The sequence below is a fragment of the Macrotis lagotis genome, chromosome 2 (genome assembly GCF_037893015.1).
Source record: "Macrotis lagotis isolate mMagLag1 chromosome 2, bilby.v1.9.chrom.fasta, whole genome shotgun sequence".
Taxonomy (NCBI): Eukaryota; Metazoa; Chordata; class Mammalia; order Peramelemorphia; family Peramelidae; genus Macrotis; species Macrotis lagotis.
The window spans coordinates 254,283,109-254,295,484 of NC_133659.1; the positions used below are offsets into that span (position 1 = coordinate 254,283,109).

The 12,376-nt window shown below is 46.6% G+C and overlaps 1 protein-coding gene across 3 annotated transcripts in view; it reads left to right on the plus strand.

Moving 5' to 3' along the window:
- The window catches only part of SPRYD3 (SPRY domain containing 3), a 17,630-nt gene continuing 5,254 nt past the window's right edge, over positions 1–12,376 (plus strand). The window contains exons 1-6 of one of the 3 annotated variants that reach the window (XM_074225844.1): positions 1–91; positions 2,240–2,386; positions 3,389–3,464; positions 3,907–4,031; positions 4,418–4,553; positions 5,479–5,667. In XM_074225844.1, the coding sequence (XP_074081945.1) occupies positions 2,259–2,386; positions 3,389–3,464; positions 3,907–4,031; positions 4,418–4,553; positions 5,479–5,667 (654 nt within the window). In that variant the 5' untranslated portion in view covers positions 1–91; positions 2,240–2,258. Of the gene's footprint in view, positions 92–203; positions 224–996; positions 1,548–2,239; positions 2,387–3,388; positions 3,465–3,906; positions 4,032–4,417; positions 4,554–5,478; positions 5,668–12,376 lie in introns of those variants that run through there. The other 2 variants (XM_074225846.1, XM_074225845.1) reach the window with 2 other exon arrangements.

The following is a 12,376-nucleotide window of genomic DNA, read 5'->3' on the forward strand; positions in this document are numbered from 1 at the left end:
AGGGTGGGGACCCGGATGTCGGTGGTGACGGCCTGTAGCCGTGTGGCTGCGAGGGTCTGGCAGGCCCATGGAGGAGGACGGGGCTGCTGGGGTAGGCGGGGACCAGGGGGCGGGCTGCCTGCGGGACTGGTGGGCGGGTACTCGGCACCCCCGGCTCCGGACCGGGCCCCGCGGGCTGGGCGAGGAGGAAGCTGCCCTGGGCTCTGGGGGCCCTGCTGAGAGAGTGAGGGAGCCGGCCCGGTGTCTGGGGCGGTGAAGCCCGGGGGGAAGCGGGGCTCAACTGCTGCGATCGGGGTGCGGAAGTCCCGGGGCCCCAGAAGTGGGGGAGCCCCCATCTGCTGGGGTCAGGGTGCTGAAGCCCCGGGGCCCCAGAAGTGGGGGAGCCCCCATCTGCTGGGGTCAGGGTGCTGAAGCCCCGGGGCCCCAGAAGTGGGGGAGCCCCCATCTGCTGGGGTCACGGTGCTGAAGTCCGGGGGCCCCAGATGTGGGGGAGCCCCCATCTGCTGGGGTCAGGGTGCTGAAGCCCCGGGGTTCCAGATGTGGGGGAGCCCCCATCTGCTGGGGTCAGGGTGCTGAAGCCCCGGGGCCCCAGATGTGGGGGAGCCCCCATCTGCTGGGGTCAGGGTGCTGAAGCCCCGGGGCCCCAGAAGTGGGGGAGCCCCCATCTGCTGGGGTCAGGGTGCTGAAGCCCCGGGGCCCCAGATGTGGGGGAGCCCCCATCTGCTGGGGTCAGGGTGCTGAAGCCCCGGGGCCCCAGAAGTGGGGGAGCCCCCATCTGCTGGGGTCAGGGTGCTGAAGCCCCGGGGCCCCAGAAGTGGGGGAGCCCCCATCTGCTGGGGTCAGGGTGCTGAAGCCCCGGGGTTCCAGATGTGGGGGAGCCCCCATCTGCTGGGGTCAGGGTGCTGAAGCCCCGGGGCCCCAGATGTGGGGGAGCCCCCATCTGCTGGGGTCAGGGTGCTGAAGCCCCGGGGCCCCAGAAGTGGGGGAGCCCCCATCTGCTGGGGTCAGGGTGCTGAAGTCCCGGGGTTCCAGATGTGGGGAAGCCTCCATCTGCTGGGGTCAGGGTGCTGAAGTCCTGGGAAAAATGTAGGAGAGTAGATGATTTAGGGAACTTTTCCAGGGTCTAAGAATTTGGCTCTTAATATCCTGAGGGCCTAGATTTACAAGAGTGGGGGAGTCAGGGACTCTTAGTCCCTAGCACTGGAGTGTTTAAAACCTGATGTCTGATGTATTACAGAGATGAAAGAATGGGTGATTTAGGTTCTTTTAGTCCCAGGTACTCAGATTCTTAGGGACCTACCAGATATGGGGCAATGTAGTCCTGAAAATTGAGGTTGTTATCAGGACCCAGACGTGGAGACTTTGAAACTGAATAACCAGATATATGGGAGTAGGTCAGTCAAAGATCTTTGTTCTCTAGGGCTGAGGTAACTGCACCTTTGGGTCCTGGGTGATCAGAATAGACCAGATGTGGATAAGTCAGAGGCTCCATTCATTAGGACCAAGTATCTCAACTTTTGATTCCTGGGTATCCAAATATTAGGCAGGTAGGTGAGTTAGGGAACTTTGTTCTCCAAACCAAAGTATCTGAACTGTGAAGGCCTTGATGCTAATATTCCAGGGGAATGGGAAAAGGGGCCTCATTCTTTCAGGATAGGGCATCTGGGCCTGCTGTCCATATTTTGTGAATGCATGTGCTGACAGATCCTAAGTATTCTGTTCCCGAGTCCTGGCTGAGGTACCTCAGAAGTATAGTTTCAGGGATGGCCTAGAGTGCTCAGACTTTTGGCTGGATGTTACCAGAATCTAGTATAGGATCATAGGATTTCAAGCTGGGAGGGACCTTAGAGATCATTTAGGAAGTCTGCACCTACATTTGACAGATGCAGGTGTTGGGGATTTCTGTGGTCAGCACTGACCATACTCTTTAGGGGTTTGGGATATGAGGAGCAAGGTGATTTCCCTTTTCTTCTGCCCTGATAGTGAATGGGTTCATGTGGTTTGCATAGTAGAGTGTGGGACTTAGAGAACACAGCTTATTCCAGGAGCCCTGTGCATCCAGGCATTGGGATCATGCCAACTTATGCCCATTCTGCCTTGGCTACCTACTCTACAGTGAAATCCTGACTGGATCAAACCTTCTAAAGAGGTCTCAGTGAGAAAGCAGACCCCGTGCCTTCTTTTCACAGCCCCCCTCCCTGAGTCTCCTTCTCCCTCTTGATTCTTTGCTACCCCACAGGCTGGCTCACCTGAACAAGATGGATGACCTCAACCTGCACTACCGGTTCTTGAATTGGCGTCGGCGAATCAGAGAGATCCGAGAGGTTCGGGCTGTCCGCTACCAGGAGAGATTCAAACACATTTTGGTAGAGGGAGACACATTGAGGTGTGTTTCCATCCTTGATTTCTTGCCCCAGTTTTGGAAATGGAATAGAAACAGGGAAGTTTGCTTTCAGAGGGGATCCCTGAAGGATCAGTTTCATTGGGTGGGACTCCTGTTACATGTGTTACATGGTTTCTCTGGACCCTGCGTCCCTGCCTGATCTCAAAGGATAGGAAAGCATTGATCCAGAATCAGGATGCTTCCTACATTGAAAAGATCTTAACTTTTCTTGCTGATTAGATACCTGGTGTCAGGCAACCCCAACCTATCCCTGAGTCTCTCTGTCAGTGTCTCAAGGGTGAGGGAGAATGAGGTTTAACACCTTAGAGATGAGAGACTTCCTGATTTGGACAATTCTGTCTGTACCCAGAAGACATTGTTAGGTAGAACTCAGATGTATTCTTTCCCCTCCTCATGTCTTTCCTTTACCTTCTGCTCCTGTGTGTTTGTACGTGCTTTCTCTTTCTTTCCCTGCTTGAGTCCCTTCTATGTCCCTTTACCCAGCCCTAAGTTCTCTCCTAAAGTTGTTGCTGAAGGGGGGAAGGAAATAGGGTTATTTAGCCTGGAGAAGAGAAGGCTGAGGAAAGGGGACTGAATAACCATCTTCAAATCCTCGAAGGGCTTTGGTACAGAGGATAGAGACCAGCTGTTCTCCAGATCTACTGAGGATGGAGCCAAAGGAAAAGGGCTGAAGCTACAACATGAGGGATTGAGGTTAGATAGGGTTGTGAGATCTCAAGTGGGCCACTAAGGAAGACGTCAAATTCTGCTTCCCTAGAAACATGGAAGAAACCAGATCTCTTCTGATCTGGTCTGGGTTAGATCCTGAATGGGAGGGATGGGATGACTTCTAAAATATCCTGTAGTATACATCATGCTACATATGATCCAGGATTGAGGGGTTGATTTTTCAGTTCTTCCCCCTTTCTTTGTGTGAATTTTCCTTCCCCATAGAGTTGGGAGGGTAACTAAACTAATGGGTGTCCTCTTATTTTCTCTCCACAGTTACCATGGCAATTCTGGTGAAGTTGGCTGTTATGTGGCTCCCCGACCCTTGACCAAGGACAGCAATTACTTTGAGGTGATGGAGACAGTGGGTAGGGGTTGGTTGACCTTCAGTGGACTCCTTTTACCAAGTTCCAGGCCTAGTCCTACTAGGCTATTGTTTCAGGTCACAGGCTGTTGTGGTCCCTAAATCTGAGAAGAAGGTGACCTGGGCTCTTGCCATTTTTTCTCTTTTGACCCTCTGCTTCTCTCCCCCTCAGCTAAGCATATCATCTTGTAATCTTCCTCTCCATCCATCTTATTTCCAACCCATTTCCTGGATCCCCTACATCTTATCTCAGTATCTCTCCCTAGTTCCTTCCCCTTAGTGGACCATGTTTCTTCTTTAGCCCTTACAGTTTCCATTTCTCCTCACCTAAGCTCCTGTTGATCCCCTGATGCTTTTACTCACCTCATATCTAGTTCTTCTAACCCTTGGGTATCCTTAGCACTTGCTGATTATATTCTTTTTCTGTTAGGTGTCAATTGTGGACAGTGGGGTGCGGGGCACCATTGCTGTGGGGCTGGTCCCTCAGTACTATAGCCTGGACCACCAGCCTGGCTGGCTGCCCGATTCAGTTGCCTACCATGCTGATGATGGCAAGTGAGTAACTTACTTGGGGCATCAGACCTCTCTGCTAGGAACAGGGATGGTGGGGGATTTTGTGCTATGGGATGCTCTTTGAGGTGGGTGTGTTACCATCCCTGGAACATTGTAGAATGAGACTTCTCTTTTGGATACTGAGAGGGATCATTAAAAGGAATGGAGAGGAGATAGGATTTTTTCCCCCTGGGAACTGCCAATATAGACAGAAAGACAGGACACTGAAGGTTACCAAGATCAACATGGAAACTAGTGGCTGTGGATCTAGCAGAGTTGGGGTATGAGGAGAAGCTAGGGATAATGGACAAAGGGTGAGCCTGGGAAGGGTTCCCCTTGCTTCATGACTCAGCTCTTGCCTTTCTTTTTATTTATCCATCTGTTTGTAGGTTGTATAGTGGCCGAGCCAAAGGCCGCCAGTTTGGGACAAAGTGTAGCTCTGGGGACCGGATTGGCTGTGGCATCGAGCCCGTCTCTTTTGATGTGCAGACAGCTCAGATCTTCTTTACTAAGAATGGGAAGCGGGTGAGTGAGAGTCAATGCCCCTGGAGCCGGGGTGGGGGGAGTTTAACCAGGGCTTGTGGCTACCCAAGGTGGTATGGAACTATAGGTAGAGCCAGGAGTCAGCCTCTCCTAGTGACCCATAATGCAGCTTTGAGGGAATTGTTTGATCCTGCAGCTGGTTATCTCACCAAAGTCTTGAATTGCTTCTTAGTCCTCAGGCCCTTTTCCAGCCAGAGCTTTTTCCGCTGTAGGCTCAGATGGTAAGCCTGGGCTTTCATCCCAGTTTATAGGTGCCCATCTCTGTCTTAATTTTGGGTGAGACATCCAGCCTTTTTTGTGCCTCATCTGTAAAATGCAGATGATGTGTTTCTAACCCATCTCATGAGGGACAGAGATGTGTGTGGAAATATAGAGTATGATGTCAGGGAAATGGTGTTTGATTTGATTTCAGTAGATCTGGGCTTGGGTGGCAACCGATGTGTTTCATCCTCATTGGAAAATTGAGCCCAACACTGGCCCTGCCTGCTTCATAGGGTTATTGTGAGGAAAGTGTTTTGCAAAACCCTTAGCCCTGGAGAAATGTGACTGATTGATACTCCCTACAAAAGCAAGGCAATATTTCCTTTGCCTTAAACCTTGTGGACCTGGCCTCCTCTCTCTCTCTCTCTCTCTCTCTCTCTCTCTCTCTCTCTCTCTCTCTCTCTCTCTCTCTCTTAATATTTTATTTGTTTTCCAATTATATACAATAGTAATTTCTACCTATCATTTCTTTGGTGGGGTTTTGAATTTTACACATTTTCCCCCACCCTCCTTTCCTTCCCCCTTTTTCCCACAGAAGGTAGTTTGATAATCTTTATATTATTTTCATGCTATACATTGATCAAAATTGAATGTGTGGAGAAAAAAATCATATCCTTGATATCCTTGCTGGCCTCATCTCTTGCAGGTGGGCTCTACTATCATGCCTGTATCCCCTGATGGGCTGTTCCCTGCAGTGGGCATGCATTCCCTGGGTGAAGAAGTGCGGTTACACTTGAATGCTGAACTGGGCAGTGAGGAGGATGACAGTGTGATGATGGTGGACAGCTATGAGGATGAGTGGGGACGGTTGCATGATGTCAAAGTGTGTGGGACGGTGAGTTGGCGGACTACCTGTGGGGAGAGGGTATGGAGCAGTGGAATGAGGAAGGATTTGGTTATCCACTTGTGTCTTGTATGCTCCTCATTGTTAAGTCCTTTTTTTTTGTTAGCCCAGACTTTTTGTATGTCAGGTAGAGGTGAATGAATGTCCCTAGGTTGAAAGAGCAAGAAAGATCTTTCTATTTGGGATATTGGCAAAAGAATTTAAGGATCTTTGGATGATCGGGGGATTAATGTCAAATTATTCCATGTCCCAAAGTGCAATGCACCAAGCTGAATTCTCTGCCTCCTTCCTAAGACATACACTTATTTTAGGAGCAGGGTGAGTGTAAGAACTTGATTCGATTATTTTAAATAAATTTATTTATTTATTTATTTTTCCAATTACATGTAAATAGTTTTCAACAATCTAATATAGGTTATACATGTGTAACTATATTAAGCATATTTCCATATTAATCATGCTTTGAAAGAATCAGAACAAAAAGGAAAAACTATAAGAGGAGAGAAAAACATAAAACAAATGTTAAAAATTGAAAATAATATACCTTGATCTATATTCAGATTTTCCTTCACAAGTCCTTTAGAATTGTCTTGATTATTGGTACTGCAAAGAAGAGCTAGTCCATCCTAGTTGATTGTCACCCAATGTTACTGTTACTGTGAAAAAATTCTTTTGCTTCTCTCACTTCCCTCAGTCTTAACAGGTTTTTCTGAAGTTCCATCCCTTATGATTTCTTACAGAACAACAGTGTCCCATCACATTCTTATATCACAATTTGTTCAGCCATTCCCCAGTTGATGAATGTCCCCTCCATTTCCAAATCTTTGCCTCTCCAAATAAGAGTTACTATGAATGGTTTTGTGCCTGTGGGTTTTTTACCCTTTTGATATCTGTGGGATACAGACACAGTTGTGGTATGCATGGTTTGATTGTTCTTTGGGCACAGAGGAACTTGATTCAGTTCTTTGGCTCCTGAAATCAGTCCCATTTCTTTATATATGTCTTTCTTGGAACCTGCAGCATTAGGTTACCCAAGTCCCTCATTTATCTTGTCTGTGCTTAGAGGAGTATTTTATTGCTTATTTGGAGACAGAATACCTGGATTCCAGCTTATGGTTGTTGGCTTGGCTTTCCCTACTTAGTTCTGTCAGACTGTTCTGATCACCATTCTTCTAGACACAGAAATTCATATTGCTTTAAGATAATTTTGCATGGTTTTATATGCCTTTCTTCCTTCATATAGAATTCTTTCAATCACTTTCTAGATTTTAGATTGCTCTAGGAAACACATGGACTCTTGGAAATTATTAAATTTTTTTCCTCCTATCTAGATGCAATCTTTTTGCTGAGATGAGAGTAAACAGAGGTTGAACTCAAGGTCCCAGGTACTGGGTGGCTGCTCAGGACTCCCGTGGTGGCTTTTCCACTGTCTGAGAATAGGTGGAGGGATGTGACCTTCCACACAATTTAGCCTCACCTAGAAGCCTCCTCAGAAACCATGATGAACTCAGGATAATGTTATGTGATTGAAAGCATAGTAGAAGCAAAATAGAGTGTCCACTGTAAGAAAAGTCCCTTGCATATTCGAGTTCTAAGTGAATTGGGCCTAGGATAGATGAGAGGGCAGGGGATGCCTTTGCTGTATTGGGAATGGTACTGTCCATCTGGGACTAGAGGTTCTATGCTCTTCTAAGATGACCCCTTTGACCCTCATCGTTTTCCTTTCTTCCCCTCCCACCCTCATTTTGACAACATCTGCAAAACTGAATTTGGTACAAAGCCAGGGAGATATTTTCAAGTTTCCACCCCTGACCTTTCCTTAGGAAGTTTTTTTCCTGGCAACCTCTTGCTGCCCTCTCCTGCCTGGTCCTGTCCCTACTCCCCTCCCAAAGTACTCTAGCTCCTCCTAACCAATCCTTTCTAATTGATGAAGATCCTGTCCAGGTTTATAAATAGCCTTCTCTCCTTCCTGCCTTCAGCCCCTCCCCTTTTTCCCCCAACACCCCTGCAGGCTCAGGAACGCTTCCCTTCTGTTGTAGGCTGTTGAGCTTGGCTCTTCTCTCCTATTCCCACCCCTTCTTTGGGAACAGCAGTGCTAGAGTCCTATTTCTGATTAATTTTTTTCTTTCTGGCATTCACTGATGCCCAAGGCATCCCTCTCCAGGACCTTGGGCCACCACAGAATTCTTAACTGTCCTAATTCTTGAATTGCAGAGACTCTTTATTTTTCTCCCTGATCCTCACTATGATTACTTTCTTTCCTTTTGACTTGTACCACAGTGAGTTGTTAGTCTGTAAGGACCTGGGAGGAGTCTTCTTGGATATATTCTTGCCTCCTGTTTCTAAGGTCTTCAGAAGAAGAAAACACCATTAGTCTGCCTGTCTCTTTTATAACTTTTGCTGTCAGTAAATCCATATTGATATCAGCTCTAGAAGAAATGTTCTTTGAGACCTTGTTGCTATTTACTCTTGGTAGAGATAGAGAACAAGCACCTTTCCTCTATCAAATATCCTTTCATAGCAGAGATTCAGAACCCAAAGTCCACAGACCCCCAAGGAGCACTGAGAGAGGTTTCAGGAAGTCTTTAAACTTGATAGGCAATCCAACCCTAACTTGTCCATCCATCTGAGAAGTGTTCAGAGCTTTTTTTTGAGACCATGGAAGAGAACCCTATGATTGAAATCATGGAATAGGAAGGGAGTTTGGAGCTTAGGAGAAGGTGAGACTTGACCAGAGAAGGTAAAGGGACAGAGCCAGGAAGAGCTTTCAGCCCTGATTCTCCTGTCAGACTTGGAACTCAGAATTTTTGTACCTGCAATGTTAACATTTTAGTTCCACAGTTGCTATGTATAGCGAGTACTGCTAGTGTGTTGTTCCAGCTTCAGGTTTCTGCTCAGCTGCTTCATAAGATAAAGCCCAAGTCCTGTAGCTGAGTCCTTTCTTCCTTTCAGCAGCTGGGTTCACCTGAGAGAGAGCCTCTGCATTCTCTCTTCCCTCCAGCTCATTTTTGGGGGCTCCTCCCAACAGAATTTGAAACATTCCTCTTTCTCTTTTCCCCTATCTAGGGTTCTTTTATTAAATCCTTCAATTGTTGAGTACCTATTTTGTTTCTAGTTTGTTGCTATGACTATTTTGGCATATTAGTGATCATTTTTCCCTATCTTGCAGAAGTGGTGAGGTTGCTGGGTCAAAGGGAATGGTTGGATAATTTAATCTCTTTTTCTTGCCTAATTCTAAATTGTATTCTGGAAAAATTCCACGGACAGAGTATTAGTGTGTGTCTCTTCCCTCAACCTATCCGACATTGACTGTAAGAGCTAAAACCTTGGGGTTGAGTTAAATTGCATTATCTTGCTGTTTTTTGATTTGACCCAAATCTTCATCTGTTCCTGTTCAGGGTGAATCCTTTTGAAACTGTTTATTCCTATCTTTTGCTTAGTCAGTGATTCTTGCCCCCTGAAGTGAGTTTCAGTTTTTCCTCCTACAAAACCATGGCCCTAAGCTCTAATTTGGTCTGAGAATTACTGTGTTAAGTGGTAGCAAAAGACAGACACACCTGCCTTCTCCTTGCCTCCAGGCCAGTACTATAATGAGGTAATGCATGGGGAGGGGAGGGCTGCACAGTGCAGTGCTGGGGGATTAGGCTCATTTCATTCTTTCTTCCTGTTTGAAGGTCCTTTTGGCAACTCCTTAGCGACAAGGCAGTTGCTTCCATATACAAAGTGGGGTGAGCAGTGGCCCTACCCTGGGGTTGTGGGGTGTGGGGAGGGGTCCTCTCTGGAGACCCAGCCCAGGAGAAAACCATGTTGAAGCCTGACCTGCCTTGAGGAGAGCATGTTCATGATTTTTGTGCAGCTGTATGTGGGCCCCCTAGGGCACTGAGCCTTTACTTACTCCTGTCATTGGGGATTAAGGTCTGGGCTGGCAAGCAATGAGGGCAGGTGCCAATAAGGGAAGGGAGGCAGTGAAGCTAGGTATGGATTAGGAGGGGGTGGAACAAGGAAGGAAAAAAAGTTCAGAAAGTTCTTTTCTGCTCTGTGTCCCCTTTGCTCTGTAGCATTGATGGTCCTGTCTGGGCCTTAGAGGCTTTTCTAGAAAAGGATTGCTAAATGGTGGACCTGAGTGGTATACATAGGGGAAGGTTTTTGGCTTACTGGGACTGAGCAAACAGCTTTCTGGACAGTGGGATAAATTTGGGGTTCTACAGGAAGAGCTAACAGTTAGTGGTTGAGGAGTCAAGTAGTTGGGAGTTGATAGTGGACAGGACAGAGTCCTCTCTGAGCAGCTTCAATGACATCCAAGGGAAAGGATGCTCCTGGGGGATTGATATCTCGAATTCTGAGCAGTACAGTGACTGTTGAGACAGCCCTCTTGAAGGATTGTGTGGATTGGTTTTGTTAATTGTTTTCTTTTTTTTCCTTTTCTTTAGTGCTTTGTTATAAGAGATAGTTTTGGGGTAAAGCAGAGTAGAGGAATATATTAGAAAGAAGGGAGAATAGAAAAACAATTAAATCAGTGAAATCTAAATAAAGTATAGTACCCATCTTAACACATTACAGATACCAGCTGCTCAGTGACTGTTGGACTGAATTTATTTCAGTTCAATAAAGTAGAACACTGAAGTCTTTGCAGAATCAGACTAGTCGTACCAGAGGCAAAGGAGATATGCCTGGTGAGCAGAAAGAGGCTGCAGCATCAACCACAAACCTTTTACTAGGCACCAGTTGGGAATACAAAAGGAACAAAAGCGAATGATATTTACCCTCAAAGAAGTGGTTCTAGGGTTTGGGAGACATCATCAGTGTGTAAATTTATATTTATGCCCATGCACTCCTTGTAAATGCATACGTATTAAATCCAAGGTATACTGGAGCCTCCAAGGAAGCTCCATATTCTGAGACAGAGGGGAGGAGGCATGATTCTCAGGCCTGGCTAATGGCTATGCAAAGATATCCAAGTGTGGCCAATGACAACCTTGTGGGAAGTTTGGCTGCGACTTGGCAGCCCTATGTGAAGAGGAGGACTGTGATGGGCTGGCAACAGGGGGTCCAACAGATAAGTGCATGTTTTATCCCAAGTCATGTGGCTTATTTGAAAGGAAATATGATAAAACCAGTGGGTTAGGAAATGACTTTTGCAGCTGTGTGTTTTTAGAGAGGGGAGAGATGAGGTGAAGAGACCTTTAGGGGACTCTTGGGTCTATCAGAGAAGTGGAGACTGCCTGTGGAGAAAGGGCAGATCACCAATGGTGATGTTCACATTTGACAGAAAGGGCAACATTAAGACCATAAACATCTGGAAGAGAATGTGGGTTAGTTGTGTAGCAAGAGAGAGAGAACTAATCAATAAAAAAGCTTTTATTAAATGATTGCTATATGCCCAGGTGCTAGGGATACAAATACAAAATCAGGATAATCCCTGCCCTCCAAGAGAGAGATAGCACATGTAGGAGATTGATGGCCAAGGAGAACAGAGGGATGCTACTAGAGCAAGAGAGGAAAAGGGCAGGGGGAGGGAGCTGCCCCACTTGAGCAGACTTCTGGACCTGCCCCAGCAGTGACCAGGTAGGTGATGGCTGAGGCCAAGGAGTGCATGGGCAGCTCCTTACCACACAATAGTAAGCCAGAGGTTTACTTGAGGGAAGTCAATAACTCTTCTGTGGAGGATGTTGTCCAAGAAGTAAATTGGACAAAAATCATATGAGATGATAAGGCAGGGATGGATCACAGTGTGTACCAGTGAATCTCCAAACTGGTCAGGTTGGGAAGCAGGAGTGTCAAATTAAAGACTTTCACTCAAATTAAAGACTTTCACTCTCTCTGGGGACCCATGAAGGCAGAAGGGATCCAATCACAGAGAGAGAGAGAGAGAGAGAGACAGAGACAGAGACAGAGACAGAGACAGAGACAAAGAGACAGAGACAGAGAGACAGAGTATTTCAGTCATCTGTTTGTCTCTAGGAAATTAGGAACAATGTTTCTTGTGGTGTCCAGCTCAGTGCTCTGGAAATAACTTGTGTCTTCTCTCAGTTTCTAGATATTGCATAGAGCAGAAGGAAAGGTATAATCAGAAGAGAACCCTAACCTTCCACCACAGTGGTACTCTTTCCTCAAGAAATATGAGGATTAGAACAGAAGACTTAGGCCTACCTAGGCTTCTCTGTTTCTCTGTCCTCCCCATTTTTCTCATCCTTCTGAATTGGATAAAAGAAGATAGATTTTTAGGGTGCCATAAAGACTTGGGAAGAAGTTGTGGTTCTTCCTCAGATAGGGAAAGCTGAAAGTTCAGGACAAAGAGTTACATAGTGGAAGAAATAACTATTTAGATTTTTCAGCACTTGGGAGAGATTTGTGGATCAGCATTTGCAGAATACTCATCTATATTATTACATTCCAGATACATCTAGAGACCTTTTGATTTCCCCCATTTCCTGACTTAAGGGATTTCCTTAGCTCTTCTAGTCCATAAAGCTTCATGGTCCTTGGACAAAGCTACAACAGCTGCCCTCCCTAGGGCTGGGGCAGAGAAAATTTTGAGGCGTGTTTTTCTCATGGATCAGGATCTGGACTAGATGTCTCTTGGCCCTGGGACTAGGGAACGTTGTGTTTCCCACATTAGAGCCAATTGGATGGTGTGAGTTAAGGGTAGCTGTGGGGTCTCTCACTTTGTTCTGTAACATTGGGAAGAAATGATTGATTG